Genomic DNA, 25,969 nt, shown 5'->3' on the forward strand with positions numbered 1-25,969 from the left:
AGGATGCTCTAGTCCGATCTGTCATACTGTGCGGCTGCGAGACACGGCCCTTAAAAGTCGCCGAAGCATACGCCCTTAACACTTTGGTACAGAGACACCTGAGGAGCATATTGGGGTTACGTCTCAGTAACCGAATCTCAAATACGATCATCCGTCAAAGATGTGACCAGAAGTACACCACAACTATCACTCGACGCCACCCCCTGTCCTGGTTTAGCCATGTCTGCCGAAGACCGGCCAAGACTTTTACAAATGAAAGACTACGCACAAACCAGCGCCTGATTGGAGCAAAACGACATGGAGGACAAGCCAAAAATTGGCTCGACACGATCAAACCTAACATCGCGTCGATAGGCAGATTCCGGTTCCATGGTCGCATATGGGACCCTTAATGGCTCAAAATTGTCGCCCCACTAACCCAAGACCGTAACCTGTAGAATTCAACAGTTTGCCTGATCCTGTCCCCAGGAAGAGCTGCATAGCTTGTGTCCTGATCCAAGTACAAGTAAGTAAGTATGTGTAAATAGGTTTCATTAAAAGATGACGATCTTTATACGAAGTTTTGTAGGGACACCCTGTTTTGTCTCACAGATCAGATATTGCGTTGGAAACTTCGGTTTTTTGTGGGGGGTGACAGGAATTTCAATTTTAGGAGAAAGGGATAAATTTTTTGGGGTCTTTATAAAATGGTAAACGTCAGGTTTATACCCGTCGTCCGACAGGCTCTTTGGTTACTGTACAAAGATTTCTCGCTTGAAAAAAAAAATCAATTTCTTAAATCTTAAACACAGTAAAATAGAATTATTGCCTAAGAAGTTTTAAAATTCACATGCTTACCTCTTTCTAATACGACCACTAATGGGAAAATTCAGTTCATAACAGAGCGTCGGAAGAATCATAAAAAAATAAATATCTTTGAGAGTTAGATTATCGGGATACGAAACGAAATTTTCCAAATGCTTTGTCTTCCCGTTCACTGTAGGCTCACCTATGAAGAGAGAGAGAAAGTAAGTTTCTTATCTTACAAAGCCCAAACTGAGTCATTCTTCAAAGGTCAAAAATAAAAGGGGAAGGAGAAATTCGAAAAATGATGGTGCGGAAAATTTATTTTGTTTGTTTACGCTGATCTGCTCTTAAATTTCAGGTCATACAGATACCTCTTTTGAAATTTCAGGACCAGGGAACCTTATTTGAGACAAGAATTAAGGAGGAAGAGAACTCAAAGCCCGGGGATTTTCAGTACGAAACATATGAGATAGTGTCCTATATGTAAAACCAAATTAAGTACCTTGCTAAGCTATTTAAAGTTTGGCACCATTTGACCACTTTTTTTTATTGTAACAATGCATTTGTATTGAAACCACATTAGGTCACGGCCCCAAGCTGAGGCTCGTTATCCTTCTTTAAAATTTCATAATTTTAGTTTTCTTTCACTGCAATATTTCTAAAAGAACCTGCACAATACACATTCAAACAGGAAGGAAATAATAATGGCAGCGAAAAACTACAATCTTTTTTTCTTTCCGCTTTATTTTCAATTAATTGAATTGCATGTCAGCAATCCCGTTTTCATATATATTTTTTTCAGTTTGTAGATTGGAAACAGTAAAGCGTAAATTTTAAAATAATCTTTCCCATATAGAGATCAAGAAACGGAGAAGACAACCTCCACAGAAGTTTGCCAAATTTTCACCCATTTCCCGAAAAGAATTGCTGCCGAGAAGACTGGAAAAGCCCAGCTGGGATCTGACTCGTAACGGGAATGCTGTCATTTGCATGTCTATTGGAAACAGTTGTCAGATCTCAACCAACCTTACTGGGAAGAACAAACTAATGTCCTATCTGCGCCTTTGTGGCATCCCGACAAAATTCGATCTCTGGACGATGGGAGGTGTCCCATCCCTAACATCGGCTATGCAACTATACACTGCTCTATAACGATTATTGTTACTAAATAGGCGGTCCATATAACTACCTACTCTTTAGCAGGGACTGTGTGTGCAATATGTATACAGAAAAATTGCACCAACCCGTGGCAATACGGTTTCCTTATGTTCTTTCGATGGTACTAAGCCAATTTACTATCTCAGAATATTTGCTCGATAGCCCTTTAACCATAAAGGTTTTAAAAATTGCCGTTTTTGAACCCATTATGGGTTCATACCTGGGCGTAAAACGGCAAAAAAATCAGTGTCTTTTGTTACCTTAAACAGGGCCCTTAAAATTTTCAATTCTTTTCAAATAAACTCTCTCTTAATCTTCCAAGATCACTGACTCGGTTTTATAAAAATGTATCGGTGACCATCCATCTCCAGAAAAAAAATATTCCGCATTTTTTTATTCTAGAATTCGAAACTTTTGCTATATGGTTCTCAAATATGTTGAATTTCATAATGGAATTTCTCAAAGAGGGTATCTTCCTCTTCTTTTTAAACTTGTAAACTTACAATTCTAATTTTTATTTCTCAAAGAGGGTATCTTCCTCTTCTTTTTAAACTTCTAAACTTACAATGCTAATTTTTATTTCTCAAAGAGGGTATCTTCCTCTTCTTTTTAAACTTGTAAACTTACAATGCTAATTTTTATGGGTAAATCGGAATTTATCAAATTTTGTCTCATATATATTTGGAATCAACATAAAAATCGGGTTTGTTCGATACACACACATACTGCTATCAAGATCCTTTTTTTAGACTTTCAGTTTCCACTAATAAGGTCGCTCGTTACTTAATTTGTTCAACACACCGCTTTCCTACAGCTATGATATAAATCAACCATGGTTTAGAAGAGCAACCAATTATGATGATCTCTTTGTGAATCTAGGAAAATTAATTTGCAAACACATAAGATGATAAAAACCTGTTTACGGTGACAGATTGGTAAAGTACAAATTTTCTCCAAGCGGCTTGCGAAGTTAAGTAAGAATATCAAAGAAAAAGGTCAGACACAGGAAAATATTTGTACTTTGGTCAGATACCTCACCTTATCTCCTCATAATAACCAGATTCCAAAGACTTTACTACCAGACCTCTGAGGACTTATAAACGATTTTATAAACAACTTTTGAATCTAAGCAATTCTAACTTACCAACTGATTGATGAAAGGAAAAAGAGCGGGTCCTAGCATGTTTTGCCGTGGACTTCCCAGAACGACTCAAACGACACCAATAGTTAACATGCATGTATGACCAGAGTTTCAAGAAAGTTATCGTATAAACAAAACATGACATAGTAGCTCCAACTGAAAGAAAATTAAAGTAAAGATGAAAAGAGATAAACAAACTGCTCATTTCAGCTTAGATTTTAACTTTATCATTAATTTTTGCTATACAAAACAGGCAACACAAAAAATAGCAAATAGTATAAAGAAAAAATAAATTGTAAGAATATTGTTTCCAGGGGATGGTTCCTCCCCCCCCCCTTCCGCAAACAGGCTTGTTAAAAAAGTAAAACCAAAAGTAGACAAACACGCATCCATGACCTTTCTCCAAAAAAAATACGATTTATCGTGATTGAGTATATGGGGTTGAAAGCTTGACTCCAGTGTTCTCAGATATGTTTAATCCAACTATAAGGTTTTATCAAGTTTTTCTCTAAGATTTTTTCTAATTTACATTAATTTCTTATGCCAGCAACTTTAGAAGAGTAAGTTTAAACAAGAAACACTACTGTTTCGACTACTTTATATTCACGTTTCAACTACTTTTGGCACGGATCACTCTCCGGTGAATTTTACACATTTGTTACGACATAATATCTTTTAATTTATCTTGCAATTTAGACGCGAATAGGTTCTAATTCCCATAAACGTTTTTAGTGCAAGAAGTTCAAACGATTGGAGATCTGTATTTTAACCATTCCTCGAAACACAATACAAATCTCCATTCCTCTCCCTCCCCTCACAAAACAAAAAACTTAACCCCTATTTAGTCTATCCTCCGTTCAATTCGTCTCCCTTTAAATTCATCCCTTTTCAACCCAACTTCCATTGAACTAATCCTCGGTCACACCAACCTCATGCAGCTCAATTCCATTCAACTCAACCGTATACAACTAAGCTACCGTTTAACTTAACCCTCATTCATCTTAAGCTCATAATTTAATTTTGTATAACCAATTTTTGTGCAAAATACACTTAATGTTTGAAAAAAAAAACTATAGTCGGTCTTTGAATAAGTTTTAACCAGTGATGATTAAAAGCTCGAGATATTTTTTTTCGCTTCGCTGGCAGTTTCCATCTTACATTGCAATGCCCTAAAGTTAAGGTCGTATAAGTTCGCTTTAATAATTTTACAGATATTGACATCTTAAGCTATTAATTTTACAGATATTAAGCTTCAGGTTAAATCAAACTATTTAAGTTCTAGAGACAACAAGTTTTTGCAAAGGATTTAGGTGAGAGGATATACCTAAAACTTACAATTAGAAAAATGTTAAGTTGTTATTAAAATGCAATATCTTACCTGACTTATCTGACACATTGAGTTTTAGACATTCATTTTTGTCTTGAAAAAGAAACATTTTACATGTGGATAAAGTAAGAAAATTTTACTTGCCCACTCTTTACATTCCCAGTTTTTTTTTCTGATGAAGGGGTTAGATCCATCCTTATTTGAAACAGATCTTATTTGCAAACCTTTGATTAGCCTTGCGATATTATTGTATTGGTATGTTGTTGATGTCCTGATAACCAAAATGCACATGGCTCAAAATATAAATCATTGCACTGATAAAAATGGATATAATAACCGACTAATAAAGAAGCAGAGTCGCATCCAAGATTTTTCTTGGTGGGGGGATTTACAAAAAATCTTTTAAAAACACATCAAAAATTTTTATATGTATTTTTGGTATGTTTTTACGGGTCGAACAAACATTTAAGAGAAGAGGCTCAAACCCCCTAACCCCTCGCCAAGGATACGGCCTTTTAAGGAAGAATCAAAAAAGTAAGGATAAAATCTACTGCATGTCAGACTTATGAAACTTGGGTCATTCCTGAAACAAAATTTTAATAATGAAATGTTAATTATACTCCATGAAATTCAATATTGTAATGATAAAAGAGTAACTGATTAAAATATATATTGTCGTAAGTGAAGCACAAATGATGCTCTGGCCTTTAAAACGTTTAGAATGGTGTTAGCCTTGCTCTCATTTGTTGTATTTACGATCCATTTTAAGTTGAACTTGATTATTCATTCGAATTTCTGTTCAATTTAAGATTGACCTTGTCGTGCCTAGAAGTGATATTCTGTTATCTTTATATCCGATGTGACTATTTATTTTAATTTATTTCCGTGTTGGGTTTGATTTATTCATTCATGGCAATTTCTAACGTGTCCAAATAAGCTCGTGATGTTCTTTTTTTCTTTTTTTGAAAATTGAAACTTTATTGTTTAGAAATCCAATATTGAAAGCATTCTCCCTCGCTACCCGCAACTTCTTCCCATCTCTCTGGCAGTTTATGGATACTAAATTTATGGATTCGACTCTAAATCTCTAATTTATGGATTCAACCAGTTTGGCAGCTACCCACTAATCGATCAACTCTTTGACTTCAATTATGAAGCAAAATTCTCCACGAAAACATTATCGGTACCAAATTCGCCATATTCGATGAAGAAAAATATTGTTAGTTATACTTCAACTAAAAAACTTACGCTAACATTTATGCCTGACGACAGCAACTTTCTAATGAATGTTTGAAAATGTGGATCGATAGAATAATAAACAAGCTACACAAACAGTTATTAAAATGACAGGAACTTATTTGCACACCAAATCTGTTCGTTTTAAATTTGAATAATTATGCGACTTATTTCAGCTCGTTTTAGGTTTTGAAAGTGCTCTTTAATTTACTTTAAAAAACTTCTTTCTGAGAAACGCTTTTTTTTAAATCAATAACAAAAAGAAGCTTTTATTTAGAAAACATTACTATCTTTTGCATGGTCATTCAAGCCTTTTTGTTAACACCTCCCTTCGTAGCTCCCATGAAAAACAAGAGCTAAGAGCTCATATGGCACTTGTGACGAGGTCAGAAGGGCCAAGAGCCAAGAGCTCATATGGTATGAGCTCTAGCAAAATTCTTAGAATCAATAGATTGCTTTAAAAGGCAAATCTTAGTCTTAATGCCGATCGGGATTTAAAATAAGAGCTCTGAGTCACGAGGTCCTACTAAATATCAAAATTCATTAAGATCCGCTCACCCACTCGTAAGTTACCTCAATTTTTCTAATTTTTTCCACTCCCTTCAGCCCCCCCAGATGGTCAAATCGGGGAAAACAACTTTATCATATCAATTCGTGCAGCTCCCTGACACGCCTACCGATTTCATCGTCTTAGGACGTCCAGAAGCACTAAACTCACCAAAGCACTGAACCCCACCACCTAACTCCCCAGAAGAGAGCGGATCCAGTCCGGTTACGTCAATTACGTATCTACGACATTTATAAGCGTTTTCCAAGATTTCCGGTTTCCCCCTCAAACTCCCCCAATGTCAACATATCTAGTCGGGATTTGAAAAAAGAGCTTTGACACATGAGTTCCTTCTAATTATCAAATTTCATTAAGATCCGGTCACCCATTCTTTAGTTAAACATACCTCAATTTTTCTAGTTTTTCCAAATTAACAACCCCCAGCTCCCCCAAAGAGAACGGATCCGTACAAATTATGTCAATCTCGTATCTATAACTTGTGCTTATTCTTCCCATCAAGTTTCATCCCGACCTCTCCACTGTAAGCGTTTCCCAAGATTTCCGGTTTCCAAGATTTCTGTTCCCCCCCTCCAACCCCCTATGTCCCTGGATCCGATTCGAATTTAAAATGGAGCATCTGAGACATAAGATTCTTCTATATATCAAGTTTCATTAAGATTCGATCACCCATTCGTAAGATACCTCGAGTCTCACATTTTTAAGAATTCCGGTTTCCCCCTCCAACTCCCTTCAATGTCATCGGATTTTGGCGAGCTTTAAAATTAGAGTTCTAAAGCACAAGATCCTTCTAGATATCAAATTTCATTAAGATCTGATCACCTGTTCGTAAGTTACAAATACCTCATTTTTTCTAATTTTTACGAATTACTCCCCCCCCCCCCCCCCGAATCCACCAAAGAGAGCGGATCCAGTCCGGTATTGTCAGTCACCTATCTTGGACTTGTACTTATTCTTTCCACCAAGTTTCATCCTGATCCCTCCGCTTTGAGTGTTTTCCAAGATTTCCGCCCCCCCCCCTAATGACACTGGATCCAGTCGGGATTTAAAATAAGAGATCTGAGTTTCGGGGTCCTTCTAAATATGAAATTTCATTAAGATACGATCACTCTTTCGTAAGTCAAAAATACCTCATTTTTTCTAATTTTCTAGAATAACCCCCCCCCCAACTCTTCCAAAGAGAGCAGATCCGTTCAGGTTATGTCAATCCCGTATCTAGGACTTGTGCTTATTTTTCCCACCAAGTTTCATCCCGATCCCTACATTCTAAGCGTTTTTTCAAGATTTTCGGTTCCGCCCCCAAACTTCCCCTTCACCGGATCCGGTCAGGATTTAAAATAAGAGCTCTGAGACACGATATCCTTCTAAACATCAAATTTCATTAAGATCCGATCACTCCTTGGTAAGTTAAAAATACCTCATTTTTTTTTAATTTTTCAGAAATAACCCTCCTCCTCCAACTCCACAAAGAGTGGATCCGTTCCGGTTATTTCAATCACGTGTCTAGGACTTTCGCTTATTTTTCCCACCAAGTTTCATCCCGATCCCTCAACTCTAAGCGTTTTTCGAGATTTTAGGCTCCCCCTCCTCAATTCCCCCCAATTTCACCGGATCCAATCAGGATTTAAAATAAGAGCTCTGAGACACGATATTCTTCCAAACTTCAAATTTCATTCAGAACCGATCAGTCCTTCGTAAGTTAAAAATACCTAATTTTTTCTAATTTTCAGAATTAACCCCCCCCCCCCCCAAACAGATCAGATCCGTTCTGGTTATGTCAATCACGTATCTAGGACTTTTGCTTATTTTTCCCACCAAGTTTCATCCCAATCCATTCATTCTAAGCATTTTCCAATATTTTAGGTTCCCCCCAACTTCATCGGATCTGGTAGGGATTTAAAATAAGACCTCTGAGACATAGTATCTTTCCAAACATAAAATTTCATTAAGATCCCATCACCCGTTCGTAAGTGAAAAATACTTCATTTTTTTCTATTTTTTCCGAATTAACCGACCCCCCACTCTCCCCTAAATGGTCAAATCGCGAAAAAGACTATTTTTAATTTAATCTGATCCGGTCCCTGATACGCCTGCCAAATTTCATCGTCCTATCTTACCTAGAAGTGACTAAAGTAGCAAAACCGGGACAGAAAGACCGACAGACCGAAAGAATTTGCGATTGCTGTATGTCACTTGGTTAATACCAAGTGCCGTAAAAACCGGACAGGCCCTGAGCTGAAAACGCAACAGGGGTCAGGACCAGGGCATGACAAGTTTTGCAAATTTCAAATACATAAGACAGAAGGATAAATCATAGTTATTTCTTAAAAAACGAGGGGCAGTGGTATTGCATTAAAGTAGCATAAACATTTATGCTGTCAACAAGTTTGTTTGCTGTTATTCAGTCACACTTTTACCATTCCCGACGAAATTGGTTACGTAAAATTTTTCAATTATTTTGTTTTGAGTTAAGGATGATAAGTTTTAATGTTAGTTGAGTTATACCCGGAAGGGTTGAGTTGAATCTCGGGAATGATTTCCGGGGAGCTGGATTGAATAGAAATGAATTACATGAGGTTGAGCTAAATGGGGTGGAATTAAACGAGAGTTAAGCTGAATGGGTGTTGAGTTGAATGAAGGTTGAGATCGATAGGGTTGATTTTAACAGATTGAGGTGGCATAGGGTTGAACTGAATGGGTGTTGAGTTGGTGTGATATTAGTAGCAAGTGTTGATTTGAATGGGAATTGAGTTAAACGGGTTTGATCTACACCAGCTTTACTTGAATGACAGCTGAGTTGAACAGGGATTTAACTGAATATATGTCGAGTTGTATGGTAGTTTAGGGGGAGATGGCTTCAATTATTGTATTAGAGATTGAGAAGTTAAAATGTTAGCCCTCCAATCAAACTTAACTTTTTGTACTAAAAGTCCTATGGGAATTAGAATCTATTCACGGCCAAAAAGCAAGTTAAATCAAAAGGCAGATGGTTAAACCAGCTTATCAAAACATCGTGTCTAAAATATCCCGTGAATGGCTTGAGGTATTAAGTTGAAGCTTCATGAGTGTTGTGGAAAATGGGACAGTTGGACGTGAAACCTTGAATTAAGAAGAGGGGAGGGTAAGACGGCTAAAGCTCTTTATTATCTTGTCCAATCAAACAATTTTGAAGCATAAGCTTCTATAAGACCTAATAATCGATTCACAGTTAAGCATCAAGTTGAATCATCAGAGAATATATGTTGCCAGGTGATTAAAACAGCGTATCTGCGATATCTTGGGAAATGTTTTGGAGATCCAGTTGGAATTTAAGGGAATGGAGGGTAATTAGACCTTAAAAATTAAACTCGGGTAAGGGAGAAGAAGGGAAGGGCACGAAAATTTAGTCTCAGGCCATATATCGTTGGTATTTTCTGTTGATGACGGTCACTGTTTGTGTGACGGATATATTCGGAGATTTAGTGATTGTTTTCACTGTCTAATAAGAGTATTTATCCCTATTGAACTGTTATCTGTACAGTCCATATATATTTGTCTGTTTAGAGTTTTACGTTTTATTGTTCATAGAAAACTTTATTTTTTTTTAATTTATTCATGTCTATTTTTGACTTATGTTATGCAGTATCAGCCCTATGCTTGTAATAAACAATCTCACAATACCTTTTACTTCAACTGAGGTAAGTACAAAATTTTCTAAATATGTACTCAATTTATGTTAACTTTAGACTTTTATATTGCAGTATTAAGCCTAGATTAAAAGCCTAGATTTACAATGAAGATCCTCAAAAATCCTGAAATACCTGCTTTGGTAGAATATAAACACATTTTGGAAATTTTGTATTACATGTGTATGCTCGAGTACGTGTATGTATGGGCGTATGTGAAACTTTTTATGTGTTTTGATTTAGGAAAGTCACTGCAATATAAGCAATTTTTGATTATTAGCAGTTATTCACTTAGGTCTCTCAAATCTTTGAGAGACCAAAAGCGAGCAGAGTTAAAAAATGTCTATATGGCAAAATTTGAAATATAAGGGTGAGGTATTGGAGGAAGTTGAAGCTCAAAGACATCATTATTGCTTTATTATTGCCTCTTATGTCTAAAGGTAAAAGACGAAGGGTCACAGTATGAGCGTGACAGAGAGAGAGAGAGAGAAAGAGAGAGAGAGAGGGACAGAGACAGAGAGTATAGAAGAGATTTAAATACCGAGAGAAGAGGGAAAGAAATAGAGATGCAGATTAAATAAAGAAGTCACTTACTTAGCCCAAAACTCTGAGCACGCAAATTAATAGCGACAATAGGTACCGCTAGTATCGAAATTAAATTGACAATCAAAATCACTTTGGCAGCTTTCCAGCGTAACAAATCCTACAAAAAAAATACTTTTGATGTTGGCGTTATAAGAGAGAATAAGCTAAATGGCTAACAGGTAATTGAGCCTGGAATGACTTATATCAAGAGAAAAGTACAGATTGTGGATTGACAATTGCGCATTTTTCCAAGGTATTAATTTTTTTCTCATTGATATGTATAAAAAAGACGTGTTGATTTTTTTTATACATCTTCGTTAGTGCATTATGATGTTTTTTTCCATGTGACCTCTTCAGTCTTTTTCCTAAATTAAGGAGCAACAGTGAAACCTAAAATGAACAGAAATCATTTTGTATATGACGGTCCTTCCGCTTCCTCAACCCTCGTTCAAAGCTAAGCTCCTCAAGCTAAAGTTTGGCTTGTTTGCCACCATTCTACAAAAATATTTTTCATTTAAATTGGCAATATTTTTAAAACGATTTTGTTAATTTTGGTTTTAATGTTGCTTCTTACTTTCGGTTGAACTTTTTTTATATTTAGTTTCTGACCGTTTTTTAAGTCATACAAGGAAATATCCTTCCCTCACTCCCCACCCCATATAAAATTTTTCCTGAAAGTTTTCCCCTCCGTGGAAGTTTTTCGCGGTGGAAAATTTCCCCTCCCACCACTTCGCAGAAAATTACTTACAACAATTTATGTATATTCCCCAATAACAAATACTATATTTAAACAATGGGCAAATTGGGGAAATTTGCGGCCCTTTCCCTAAGGATTAAGAGGGATTATGTCATTCCCAAAGGCATAGTTATTAGTCCTGTATACTATGCTGTATAAAACGGCTATCTCAAAATTTTGATCAGAAGTATTTGGGGGAAAAATGGCGGGGAGGAGCTAATAGCCCACCAATCTTTTTGGTTACTTGAAAAGGGCACTAGAATTCTTTATTTCCATTCCAAAGAAACTCTTTCCGATCTCCTAGGGCCACTGATTAAATAAGATCATCCCTTGGAAACCAAAACAAAAAAAAAAAAACATTTGTGATCTTTCTCCTGGCAAAAAAAATATACAAAATTCCACATTTTTGTAGACAGGAGCTTGAAAACTCTACAGCAGTGTTCTCTGATGTACTGAAACCGATGGTGTCACTTTCAATAAGATCTCTTGAATTTTTTTTTTTTTTTTGGGGGGGGGGTATTACTCCCCTTTTTCGAAAATAGGGTAACCTAATAAGGTTTAACCTAGATAAGGTTTACATAATGACGTATTTGCAATTACTCAATTACTTGGTCAGTGTGCCTACAAAACTATAACAATCTATTAACCCTGCTGTTTTCCTTCCAGAACCCAAATTCGTCTAGGCTGGGACACTGCCTATCCCTATTTGTACTAATCCGAACGTTAAGAAAATCTAATAGAAATATCATATTTCTTCCATGGATCTTTTCTCTTTGGCCCTAGACCTGTATTGAAAACTCAAACGACAGACTAATGCCTATGTTATTCGACTCAAGGGCATATGTCAATATGATTAATAAAGTGCATTTTTTTTTCATAATGAATTTTCAAACTGCAATTCTATATTCTATAAAGTGTTTTTCTTCCAGTCTTTGTTAAACGGGATCAAAGAGGTGTTTTTTCAATGTCTTCTTCTTCATTCTGTATTTACGTCATAAAAAACACACACAAATTGCCAACTATGAAAATAATATTTATTTATAACCCACTATGCAGGAAATGAAGTGGAGTAACGCAAGAAAAGAGATACAAATACATATAACATCAACACAAATAAATAAATATTAAACTCAATGCGCTATGGCTACCCGGATAAGAGGGTGGTTAACACCCAAGGTGGCATAAATATTCTCTAGAAGACGGCTACTTTGTCTGACAAAACAACTTATAATAAAACACTGCGCGTGTATCTTTTAGGTTACCATAGATTTTCAGGACAAGCTAAAGCTTTAAGAGTTTATGAAAGGACATTTCGTGTGTTTTTTTTGTAGGTAAATAAAAGCTCAATTCAATTGAAGACCTTTGGTTTTGAATGTTCAACTTTCAAATCATTAAACTTCTTTTCTTAATTGAAGTGGTTGAATTAAAAAAAAACTGTAACGAAGAAGGTACTTACTTTGGCCAGTAGTCTTTCGATTCCTAGTGCGACCCAAATCGGGACGTTTAAATCTGAAAGAAAAATATCACGTTCATCAATATCTTAATCAATTTTCTTTTTTTAATATGTGCAACCTAATATTGACAGTGCTCCACTTCGGGATTGCCTTAATGCTTAAATTCCATTACCATTTCACATCGTTTATGTTATGACAAGTGATTCTTTGACAAATAAAAAACTGTTTATAAATGCTATAGTAATACGGACAATGATTTATATCATTATGTTCCTGATTCTCCTCTTACAAAGATCAAGGTGTCATATCCACTGCTATCATCACTCGTCCCCCAACCAGATTGAAGGACACGGTAGGTGCCTTCTTAGCCATGGCAAATATTCAGGAGGATGCCCAGATCCTTGCAAGAGACAGGTCCAAATAGAGGCGCCATGTGGCATCACTCTCGACGCCGGAAGCATTTTGGCAGGAGCAATAAGTCAAGAAAGTCAAGCTATCATCACAGTCTAGAAGTAAACCAACTGATTTCCTTTGTTATCTGATGAGATAGTATGATGTTTCAAAGCTGCCAGACCTTGTGTTGTACCTTCCATCGTTATAAAGGAGGCTGGTCTGATCTTCCTCAGTTTATTGAGGCAAAGCTCCGACAGAGTTTCTGGCATCATCTTTGGTTGAAGCGTGGTAGGTCCCTTTCTGGTATGGTACTTAAATTTGCAAGATCGCCGAAATGTGTTTTCCATAAGCCCAATAGAGAAAAGAAAGAAAAAGATTTTTATGAAATATCTTATTCTATACGAAATAATCCTTAAAGTGTCTGGAAACAAGTCTCTAAACTTACTCAGTTATGATACACTGAATCTGATAGATTATGTTTCTGATTGGAATGTTTATTTTTCGTTAATTTTTGCTATATTTGCTATAATTTTAATTTTTGCTACATTTTTCGCTATATTTGAGAAAATGAAGTTTTTTTTTAAATCAATAATATTACGATTCAAAAGTAGGGAAAATAAGTTGTGACTTGATAAAACCATCGCTTTTTAAAAATATCGTAGATGTATTAAATATATACTAATGCTGTATATATATATATATATATATATATATATATATATATATATATATATATATATAGATTAAACTTGGAAATAAACCAGTTGACTAAGTTCAGTAACACATACAAAGCGATAATATATAAGTTATTTAAGATTTGTTCAAGTTAGCCGTGGTTTAATGTACTCAAATTTTTTGAATAAATTTATTAGACACAAGGACATTACCGTGTTCCCGTTCAACAACAGCTTGCGGATTAATTATTATTATGAGTCCTCAAATTTTCCTCATCATCACTACCAGTTAGACTTTTTTTGCAATTGGTTCATGTAACCCAAGACGAATTCGACATGTGAAACATACTACGTCAATCTCACTTTTTAAAATCATTTATTCTCAAATATAAAATTTGATTCAAAATATTTTACAACTGACGATGATTGTGATAAAACGGATATACTAATTCCATCTAAATTGCTTGCTGTTATAGCACTGTCATGGACATATTATGAGCTACTTTTAGGTGTAAATATAGGTACAAATATTGGTATAGGTGTAAATATAGGTATTGGTACAAGACAAATCACTGTTTCATTTCTCATTACCTGAAAATTTAATTTTCTTTCTTTAAAAAAATAAATAGTTTCTTTGTATTACTTTGAAACTATGTATAAATTCTTTTAAAATGGCCTTTCGCTACAACTACATATGAGTTACGCCAAAAGAAGACAAAAATCTAATCTACTAACTAATGTGCTGTCTTTGAGACAAATAGATAAAATATTTCTTAGAAATATAAAAAATTAACATTAAGGCACGAGCAGGACAGTGAAGAAGAGAAATAGAAAACAGATTTAGGAGAAAGAGGAACAAAACTTACAAATAAACAATAGTATAGAAGGATATTCATTTTGCACCTCGGATGAGCCTCCATTTATTACAATGAGCCATTGAACAGGATCCACTCTTATTCCATATCTAAATAGAAATAAAAGTCATTTTCCTCTTTGCCTAGAAATAATGTGCAGCCAAACAGTATCTGTAGGAATCTTTCCTTAAGTCAGTACTGTTTTTTCATAGCCAAAAAAAAAAAACAGCAAACCGCGTATATACATGAGAATGAAAACTAGCGAGATGATCACATAAACATAAAAATACGCTGTTATGTGAAGGTCATAAAATAAATTAGCAGACCTACTACTTATTATCAAACCAACCACTACCTTTAATACTACTATAAATGCAACCGCTACTACTACCAGCGATTAAACAAACCTTTCAGACATATAGTCTTTCCTCACATAGATCAACACAAGCGTAGACAGGCATAAATATTACTGTAACTGTTGATCAGATTTGGTTGAACGAATTCAGAAAACGCATTCAGTTCATTCAATGCTCTCGTTAGTGAGACGCATTTAAGACCTCTGTGTGGATTTATGTGAAAATATTATTTCAAGAACTTTTGGATACTCATTCAATGCTGAAAACATTATTTCAAGAACTGTTGGATATTTAGTAATACGTATGAATATTTGGATGTTAGTACAATATCAATGTACAATGGGACGTAAAAGGAAAAATCCGAAACGCGAAGGTATGAATATTTCATTACACACCTCAGATGATAGCTCTAGCTCGAAACCGGAAATATCAATACTAGCTGCAGATTTTAACCAAATTCTTGAAATCGTAAAAGAAAATGGTAATAAATTAGACAACTTATGCAATCAATTAGGTACTCTTACTACAAGGGTCGATAATCTGGATAAAGAACATTCGTTTCTTAAAAATAAGATGGTTAATAGTGAATTGAAAATTGGAAAAATTGAAGATGATACGTCCTGCCTCAATTTGCAATAATTAAAAACTGGTACTGATGAATTAACAAAGTTAAGGCTAATGGTCTTAATTTGTGTCCAATGCTATTTCTCCTATGATAGAAAATCATGAATAACTTCTGCGATTTAGGTGATTTTGAACTGATTTTTTTTTTTGATGACTCTCGAGTTAAAAAGGAAAAAAATGTTGGTTTCACTTTTTCTGTATATGCTTTACCTATTGTGCAAAAAAAGAAATCAAGTTATTTTGGTTTGGTGAATAAAAATTTAGTGGATGGGAAATGACAGTAGATTTTTTTTTTAGTTCATCCTGCCAGTATTTAAAAAAAAATGTTGGTTGCAGAATTGTTATATTTTTATTTTTAACGGTGCAAAAAATTATTTTTAATTTTCAACATTTTTATTGCTAGAAGGTATGAAGTTGGCTCCAGAGGGTAGAATTTTGGATCATATGTAGATTTTATAATCTACAACCATTACAGAAAATTTCTGATGTCTATCATAAATAGTTTGAAAGCAAAATCAGAAAAATACAATTTCAAAATGTGCTTACTTTTTACTTATTTTACCCCTGTTTCCGGCTTAATAGCGTTCTTTATCAGCCAATAGAAAAAAAGGCGGGATTCTTATCCAATTTTAGACATTACGCCTAGAAGGCATTGTGTCTCTGATTAAAGCTGTTGACTTGTCAACTGAAGTCAATAAGACATTTGAGCTATGAGGAAGAAAATTATCAACAAAAGGTGGCTGAATTTAAAATACCGGTAAGTAAAAATTACATATACAAGTTTCATTCCCTCTTGTCCATTAAATAAAAAAACAAGTTTTTTTTAACTGCATGTAAGGAGCGACATTAAAACGAACAAAAATTATTCCGTTTATGAAAGGGGGTAGTCCCCTCCTAAATGTCCCGCTCTCTACGCTAAAGTTTGACTCTTTCTCACAACTATACTTTTTAAAACAATAAGAAACTTTAGCGTAAAGAGCGAGGCGTTGAGGAGGGGACTACCCCTTTCATATACGGAATAATTTCTGTTCGTTTTAAGTTTTAATGTCGCTCCTTACTTGAAGTTAAAAAACCTTTTTTTTTATGTAATTTTTGAACGTTTTTAAATTAATGCATGTTTTGATTTGGCTCACCGCACAACGAAATTTGCATATCTTTTTTTGTCTAAATGGCTTTCTCATATTTTTGTTCTGACGATTTTGAAGAAAATGGGGTGGGGGAGGAAGTCTAGTTGCCCTCCAATTTTTCGTAACTTATAAAAGCACCTAGAACTTTGTATATTTGTATTACATATATGAGGGGGTTTGCCCTTTCGTCAATACCTCGCTCTTTACACTAAAGCTTAAATTTTCTCCCGGTTCTTTAAGAATGACCCTAGAATCACCAAGTCCGTAGAATATATAGTTGAAATTACTTTAGCGGAAAGAGGAAAGAGCGAGGTATTTAGGAGGAGATGAACCCCTCATATGCGTAATAATTTCTGTTCGTTTTAAGTTTTAATGCTGCTCCTTACTTTCAGTTGAAAAACTTCTTCATTATTATTTTTTCAGTGTTTTTTTTTAATAATGCTAGAAAATTCTATGCCCCTTCATTGAATTTCTTTCCCCCGTGACAAATTCCTCTAAGTAAAGATCCTTCAACGTAGCTCCCTCCCCTCTACCCCCCCCCCCTCAGCCAAAACCCCTCAACCGTTGACTTTTAATTAAAAGGAATAGTTATGGGAAAAGTCAAGTCATGGCCAATTGTAGAAAAAGCCAAGACAGATTGTCCAATTGAGTGGGCATCAGGTCAAGGTAAACACTGGTCAAAGTTTATAACTTGTAGCCCCTCCCCCGGGAACTATGGGGGAGTAAGTCGTCCCCAAAGACATCTTAATATGTTTTTTGACTATGCTCAAGAAAATGGCTATCTCAAAATTTTGATCTGTTGACTTTGAGAAAAAAATGAAAGTGGGAGGGGGCCTAGATGCCCTCCAATTTTTGGTCGCTTAAAAAGGGCACTGGAACTTTTCATTTTCATTAAAATGAGCCCTCTTGCGACACCCTAGGACCAATGGGTCGATACGATCACCCCTGGGAAAAAGAAAACAAAAAACAAATAAACACACACCCTTGATCAGTCTTCTGGCAAAACAATTCTATGACTTTTAGGGCGTGTTTCCCCCTTTTTTCCAAAATAAGACAAATTTTCTCAGGCTCTTATCTTTTGATGGGTAGGACTAAATTTAATTAAAATCCGATTCTTTTGACGTATTTATTAGTATCAAAATTTCGTTTTTTAGACTTTCGTTTACTATTGAGCCGGGTCGCTGTTTTTTTTTTCTATGGTTCTTTTCATTTTTTTTAGAAAGGTGCTGCTTGGAGAACAAGATAAAGATAATTTGTCAAATGGATCAAAAATTTCAGAAGAATTTTCAGCAAATCCTCTCATAGACGATTCAAATAAATTGGGAAACGGTAGTGGTTCTTACGGTGTTGATTGCCCCGATACGAATACTGAGATAGACTTATCTGGAATTCCAGATGGAAACTGCATTGTGAATCTAAGGTATTTCCTTGCTGAAGTAATTTCAGCATTCAGACACAAAATCAGTTGCGATCACGGAAAATTGATTATAAAGCAATTAGAAAAGAAAGGCCTGAAAACTGAACTGAAAGTTAAGTGTAATAAGTGTAACTGGGAAAAGAGGATTAAAGGTGAACCAGAATGTCCAGCAACAAGCGTAAAAGAATATATTTCAAGTTTTACGGACCAGACACAGGTTGCTTTTTCCGAAAAAAAATCAAGTCTTAAAGGCTGCTTGAATTCGAAGGCTGTTTGGGGAGCCATGGGTAGTGGAGGAGGGTATTCTACACTGTGTGAATTCTTCGGGGTGCTTGGAGTGAAACCAATGTCACGAATAGTTTATTCCCGTATGGAAAGGCAGCTTGGTAATGCTTGGATGAATAGTTTATCGGAAATTTTGCTAGAAAATGGACGAGAGGCCTTAAAATCAGCCATTCATGATGATAGGTATAAGGAGGACTCATACTGGACAAAAGTGATATGTGATGGAGGCTGGAATAAGCGTAGCAAAGGACACGATTATTCGGCCAAAGGATGTGTTGCAGTTATCATAGATGCATTTTCGAAAAAACTGTTATATGTTGGCATAAAAAATAAATACTGTTATATATGTTTTTCTTCTGCAAACGCCAAAGTAATTCCCAAAGATCATTTCTGCTTTCTGAATTATAACGGAAATTCAAGGAGCATGGAAACAGATATTCTAGTTGAAGGCTTTCGTTCCAGTGAGGAGATGCACGGATTACAGTTTTTAGAGTTTATCGGTGACGGTGATTCCAGTGTTTTTTATAAGCTAAAACAAAGTGTTTCCTACGGTTCCAACATACGGAAACATGAATGTGCAAATCACGTCACAAAAAACTATACCGCCCATCTATATAATTTGTGCAAAAATAAAAAAGGTTTGTACACAAAATGTCTTCCCCGAGGAATTATACAGCAACTGACAAAAAATTTAAGGGGCGCGATAAAAATAAATTCTGAAAATAATGGAACAGCAGAAGAATTGAAAATCTTGTTAAAAAGAGGTCCGTACCATGTTTTCGGAAACCACACAAAATGTGATTCTGGCTGTCCTAAGATTGCTGAATTGGCCGTGAATAGTAAAATAGAAGATCGGTGGAATAATTTTCCCCTGCAGGTGTTTGAAGATGTTATGACAGAGGTCGATATTGTGTGTCGAAAAGCAGAGCAGCTTCGAAATGACGCAACTACAAACTTAGCTGAAAGCTACATGTCAGTTGTTGCTAAATTCATCGGAGAAAAGCAAATAAGCCGGTCTAAACGAGGTTCATATCATGCAAGAGTTCATGGAGCAAGTCTTGCTTATAATTCAGGTCCAAAATGGCATCAATTAGCTTGGAAAAATATTTTTGGGCTTAGTCCTTCTAGCGTAACAAAAAAAATATTGTAATAAAACGGCTAAGCTCCGTGTAATATCTAAACGTAATTTGACCAGTTATTATAGTGCTCTTGGAGGAAAACACGTTGCTAAGTTAAAAAATAGAAACTATAACTTTGGTAATCGTGACTATGGACCAAATTGCAATAAGCCAGACATGACTTCTGATGAAATGAATTTGGCTATACAAAAATATACTGACGAGAATTTAAAATTGGATTTTGCCAGTATAAGCTGTTTGTTCAACAGTACCAAGGGTCAATCCAAAAATGACACTTGGGTTGAAGAAAGATCTAAGAGAATAACTAGTAGTTACTTCCACAGAATTGCAACCAGAAAAAACAGCACCAGAGTTGCCCCAATTGTTAAGCAAATTCGAAACTTGGGACCTAGATTCTGCTCTGCCCTAATGAAAAAGGGCTTAGATTTAGAAGTAGTGGCACTAGAAGCATATGAAAACAAATTCAACTTAAAAGTCGTAAAGGGAGATCAAATAGGACTCAGTGTGCATCCACAGTATCAGTATCTTGCTGCATCTGTAGATGGACTGCTCCCTAATGGCACACCTATAGAGATAAAAACGGTGCATAATATACCAGAGTTCAAAACCATTTATGATGTGGCCCAGTCAAAAAATTTAGTTAAAGCATTTTTTCTTGAATTATCCAGTGAAAGTCTTCAGCTAAAAAAAATCACAGGTATTTCGCCCAGATACAAGGCCAACTCGGGATACTGGATAAAATGGTACGCCACTTAATAGTTTATAACTCTATTGAGGATTGGGAAATAATTACAGTTCACCGATCGAAAGACTACTGGGAAAAAATATTTCCGAAGCTTGAAGCCTTCTGGAATGAATCCTTACTTCCTGAAATTTTAGACTCAAGGGTTGCAAGGAATATGGAAATCAGAGAACCTGTGTCTGTAAAATGTACAACAGCCCACCAACCGAAGGACTCAAGCTTGTCTCAAGAAATAAAAAGAGGAAAAAAAAGAAGGTTGAGTCGAGTTGAAGTGAACAGCAAGAAAAAAAACGCACAGAAGGGATCGGGGGAGAACAGTGAATTTACCAGGAACTCAATGCATGAAAACAGTGATTTTGAAGAAATAATTTGGTCTGATTTGGAATAGATAAATCTTCGTGTTTGATAAAAAAAATGTGTTAAAAAATATTGGCAAGGAAAATTCTTTTTTCCTCCATAAATTTCTGTCTCATTCTTCGTCAATGTCCAAAAATAATGAAGTTTCTTATCTGGTCTGAAGTATATTAAATACATTTAATACAAACAATTTTAGTTTTTTTTATAAATTTCTTGTATGTTACTTGGGCTTAATATTTGTGATTTTTATAGTTTTTCCTACAATTATTACGTTTTCTGTACAATTCGTTCATTTTTGGTATTTAATTAAAGCGTCATTAAGTTTTTTTCCGAAATCTTGTGCATCTCGCCCTAACACAAAATAACGTTAACGCCCTAATCTTATTACAAGGAAAATAGCTTTCATCTTATTAATTCCAAACAAATGACAAAAAAAAAAAACCTATAAAAATCAAGGTGACTGGAAAGATATTGAAAATGAACTGAATGTGTAATGTATAATTATTTAGTGTTTAATATACTAATTACAGGAAGCATCAACAATTAAGGTTTACAGATTCTATTTAGCGACAATTTTTTATTTTGTTTTACGATTAGAAGGGAACTCTAGCCCAACTCCTATGGGCAGTAATTTGTGTCCTTTTTGGTTTAACTTTAGCACTCATTTTAATTTTCAATCGTTTAGGATTTAATTATTTGTATATAGCAGTACCCATTTCTTTTATGTTTGGTATAATTATTTATTTTTATTTCTCTTCATTTTCAGTCAATTATGCATAGACAGTAATGTTTGACCGTTTCACATTTAGATCATTGATTTTATTTTCTGTCCGTCTGTTTCAAATGGCTCTTTAATTTTTGATTACTTAACTCACTAGCCTAATTGTATAATGTACATTCCCAGATTGCTATGAAATCACGATCTTGTATCAGACTTAGCAGACATCTGCCATGCTTGGGATACTTATGTCATGCTTGGCACAGATCATTCACTCTTAGTACTGTTCTCACAGTTCCGCTATGCTTGGCACACTTCTGCCATGCTTGGTACTAGCCACCTGAGGTATATGATTTCTGAGAGTGAAAAACCTCTCAAACATTCATCCTTTTTCTTTGGGTAGTTTACTTTTGCATGTGCGGACTGTTTGTTTTCGTTGTTGTATTTTAATGGGGGCAGATACGATGGACAAGGGTTTTTAAATTCCTTTTGGGAAATCCCGAACTTTTTCTTCTATTTTTATCGCTTTTATTCTATTTCAATAAAAATTATTTTTTATGTGCTTTAACCTGTATGCGCCTGAGAGGCTATATTTCTTCCAAAATAAGTTCATTAGTACGGGTATGCATTGAGTTTTTCGTTTTACACAAACTTTTCATCTTGTTATCTTCCCAATAAATTAGTTTTATTTCCATCAATTCTGTTTATATGCTACTTTTTCATAGTAAATTTATGATGGAATGGCGGATTAGTCTTCTTAGTTATTTAGCAGGATGAGATTGAGGAGCACAAAAACACAAACGTACGCAAACACAGGAACAAGTCTACACACACACATCAAATTACCAATTACGCACTTATTGTTTGATGCAAGCTGTGCTAGAGTTTTGTTCGCAGGAATTCTTCAATTCAATTCAATCATATATATTTAAACAAAAAACACATAATTACATGTACATAATCTGCCAGGAAAGCACAAAAGTGCTTGACTAGGGCAGAAACTTCACTAAAGAATAATTAAACAATCAACTAACAGAAACAACGAATCAACTGGATTTATCAAAAAAGAAAAAAAAAGAGAAAAAAGGGGAGTGACGAAGAGATAGAAAAGAAAAAAAAAAAAGAAAAGAAAAGACCGAAAAGAGGAGGACCGCATATTCAAATCCAAACAGTATTTCTGTAACGACCCTTCACTGCTCGCTTGAAGGTAGTAAGGCTATTTGAGTTCCGGATTTCCAAGGGGATTGAATTCCAGATAGCTGGTGCATATCCGTAGAAAGTCCTTTGCGAAAGCCAAGTTGGGTATCGCACAGAAGATTCTACTCCTGGAGGTAATCATACATTCTTTCATGGACTACTTTCTCGTAAATCTTCGAAAAAAAAAGGTCAAATAGAAATGGATCGGTAATTACTCGGTTCATTTTTTGACTTCCCTTTGTGAAGGGGTAGCACTCGGGCTAATTTAAGTCTTTCTGGAAAAGTTCCCTCTTCAAGTGATAAATTAATCAGATGAGTCAAAATAGAAATAACAATTGTTTTTGTTGCTTTAACAACTTTTAACGATACTTCATCTACTCCACAGGATTGTTATTTCATACTCATAATTATTTCATTTTCATCACAATTTGTAAAAAGGAATTCAGAAGTAACATGACGAGGTTTAAGTTTGGGGACTGGTGGACTTCGAGAACTGGAGATTAAAAGAAAATAGCCAGGTGGGTGTTTCACCCACCTGGCTAACTGCTTGCAATTCTCAATACCCAAGGGTTCTCCCAATAGCCAAACAATTTTCATTTCCAAACGGACTCGGTCTCGGTTGAGGTTTGGGAGAGTTCACGCTTTACATTTCAAAACAGACACCCATCTCGAAAATAAAAGATTTGTCTACTTTTCGTACAAGTTCTACCATTTGCATTCAATGCACATCGAATCAAAATCTCTGAGCGAAAAAATATAGGATTACCCTTTAAATTGATGTGCAAAAGAAAACACTATTTTTAGCTCAGCAGTGGGTATATTTTCTTTTACATAACCTGTTCATCTAAATTAATCTCCGTAGAATCTAACGTGCTTTTACTAAACAAACATCTTTTGTTTTTTTCTCCCACTGGTTTATGTTTTTGTCAAGTCTCATAAACGAGTTTGCTATCGAATAGATACTAGCAGTGGCGTTATTAAGATTCTTAGAATCTGTTTCAGAAATTGGGCGGGAACAAAAAAGACCATTAGCCTTAAAAAGAAAAAAATGAAGATTCAATGTGTCGGATTGAGAAATTGGAAGCCGCCAAGTTAGAAAATAATATCATCATATGGAATGCAGTTTGCGAGGATATTGATAACGCTAAAGCTTTATTCACAGAAGTTGTTCGCCATGGATTAGAATTGCCTGAAGTAAATTTTACAATCTCGCAATATGACAGAAATCGTAAATTGTTAAAGGTGACACTAAATGAAAAAGACGACAAGTTTTCTATTATAAAAAATGCCAGCAAGCTTAAGGACAAGACATTTCATGGAAATAATAGCAACTGGTTTATTAGTGATGATGTGACAGCCGAAATTCGTAAAATACGTAAGTTGATTTTGGTGAAACGGGATAAGTTGCGGAAGATTCCTAGATGTGAGGTATGGATATCAAAGGGGATTCAGACAAACTTGTTTGTGAAAAGACCCGACGGCTCAATTACAAAATATTCATTTAGTGACAGCATACCAGAGGTTGACGACTTTCCGAACGTCCGAGGACACGTACATCATAGTTTTCCAAGGGATGTTTCAGTGAAATAATATCATATCATCTAATAGTAAAGCGCCCTGTTAGTATGTTTTAAAATATACAAGTAGGAAGCGTTTAATCATGTTTTGTCTCGTATTTATCTGTTTTTTATTTATCTTCTCACTAATTTTTGTTGCTCTATATATTTATTACTATTCTTTCTCTTTAGTTATTTTTTTTTACTGCTTGTTTTGAAGCACATAGAGGTCTTTATGAATAGCGGTAGAATATTGAAAGAAATTGCCTTAGAATGAAGACATTTCTTTTTTCTTTTCTTAGTTGTTTCTGTGTATGTTACCTTTTATTTTAACATTAAAAAAAAATTTAAAGAAAGGATTTCTAGCTGTTTGGATAAAATAAATTTCTTTACCAAATATCAATTTGGATTTAGTGCAAACCGTTCGACAGAGCACGTAGTTACAGCTCTTTCATTAAAAATAAATGATTGTTTAGATGATGATTTCCACGTGGCTACTGTTTTCTATGATATAAAAAAAGCATTTGAAACTTTAAGTCATGAAATTCTTCTTAACAAAATGATAAATTCCGACATAAGAGGGAAAGGATTACAAATTATTAAATCATACTTATGCGGACGGAAAATACAGTGGATGTCGGTGGAAAAATGACTAATTTAAAAAATCTTATTGATATTGGTGTCCCCCAAGGCTCAGTATTAGGTCCACTTTTATTTTTGATTTATATTAATGATCTTCCACGAGGTTTGCATGAGAATATTAGCCATGCAACTCTATTTGCAGATGGTACAGCTATAACAGTTAAAGCTAGGGATACATTTCAGAGGGATATATTTTTTCTATTTTGTTTGTCTTTTGCCGTGTTAAATATTGGAATCATCATTACGATGAGATGTTGATGTTTTTTCTATATTTTTGCGCTGTCCCAGCCTTAAGAGCTCTGCTCTTTGTTGGGGCATAATACTGTTTTTGTATTTTTTTTAAGTTGAATAAAGAAAAAGTTGAAGTTGAAGTTCAGTAATTAGGCCAATTATAAGACACTATTTTTAAGCTGCTAAAGAGAGATTGGATCCGGTTCAAATTCCAAAATGCAACACTATGAGCTTCTCGACTTGGTCATGTTTAGTAGGGACAATACATCCCCCTTTGGTGATTGTCCACATGAGAAGAATTGAAAAAAACACGGTCCTCCTCCCATGAAGAGTTCAAATCAATCACAGATTAACAAAAATAGCACATTTAACTGATACTTTTTTATAAAATTGCCCAAAATTCAATAACTCCTTCTAGCATCCACATGTCCTGATAAATAGAATTTAGGCACCTTTAGCTACTAGCACTTAGTTTCCCCAGGTTTGAGTTATTTCTCTCCCCCCTTACGACTTTCAGATCCGGTATGGACCAACAAAAGACACAATAATCCTTACTCTAACTTTCCACCAAATTTGGTTAGTTTCCACTATTCCTTCTGGTTCCACTCCTTCATGTATTGATGAAAGAAATTTCGTGACTCGTCTCCGACAACATAGGCTCCTATTGCATCGATATTAGCTCCTGCTTCTTTCAAAGTGTGGATAGGCATTCGACGTCACTCCTGGTGATGTAACGTGACAAGAATTTAGAGGTCTTCTTTGCTTTCCTCCAAAAGATTGGACCGGGTCATATTTCCTAAGACTCGTGCCCAACTTTGACTTTCCACCAAATTTCGCAAAGATTCGACTGCCCTTTTGGCAAAAATGTCCTCATAGCGAAAATTTAGGGATCATTACACTCCCCCTGAAGAGGTCAGAATATGACTACAAATCTAAAAGGAAAGGCTAGAACACTAGCTCTAACTTTCTAATAAGCTTTTGGAACGGGCCCCTCTCACTCCCCC

General features: G+C 35.2%; 2 protein-coding genes across 3 annotated transcripts in view; one reads left to right on the plus strand and one right to left on the minus strand.

Moving 5' to 3' along the window:
- Window positions 1-25,969, minus strand: part of LOC136033058 (diacylglycerol O-acyltransferase 1-like) — a 96,275-nt gene that overhangs the window by 34,066 nt on the left and 36,240 nt on the right. For both annotated transcript variants that reach the window (XM_065713645.1, XM_065713646.1), the window contains 5 exons: window positions 14,587-14,684; window positions 12,656-12,708; window positions 10,473-10,581; window positions 3,089-3,241; window positions 838-988 (listed from right to left, as the gene is read on the minus strand). In XM_065713645.1, coding sequence (XP_065569717.1) covers window positions 838-988; window positions 3,089-3,241; window positions 10,473-10,581; window positions 12,656-12,708; window positions 14,587-14,684 — 564 coding nt within the window. The remainder of the gene's footprint in view (window positions 1-837; window positions 989-3,088; window positions 3,242-10,472; window positions 10,582-12,655; window positions 12,709-14,586; window positions 14,685-25,969) is intronic.
- Window positions 15,606-25,181, plus strand: LOC136033057 (uncharacterized). Its single transcript, XM_065713644.1, has 2 exons — window positions 15,606-16,311; window positions 17,901-25,181. Exons 1-2 carry the CDS (start codon window positions 16,265-16,267, stop codon window positions 19,531-19,533), a joined length of 1,680 nt encoding a protein of 559 aa, XP_065569716.1. The 5' UTR covers window positions 15,606-16,264; the 3' UTR covers window positions 19,534-25,181.

This window comes from Artemia franciscana, chromosome 11, assembly GCF_032884065.1.
Source record: "Artemia franciscana chromosome 11, ASM3288406v1, whole genome shotgun sequence".
In the NCBI taxonomy this organism is placed as follows: domain Eukaryota; kingdom Metazoa; phylum Arthropoda; class Branchiopoda; order Anostraca; family Artemiidae; genus Artemia; species Artemia franciscana.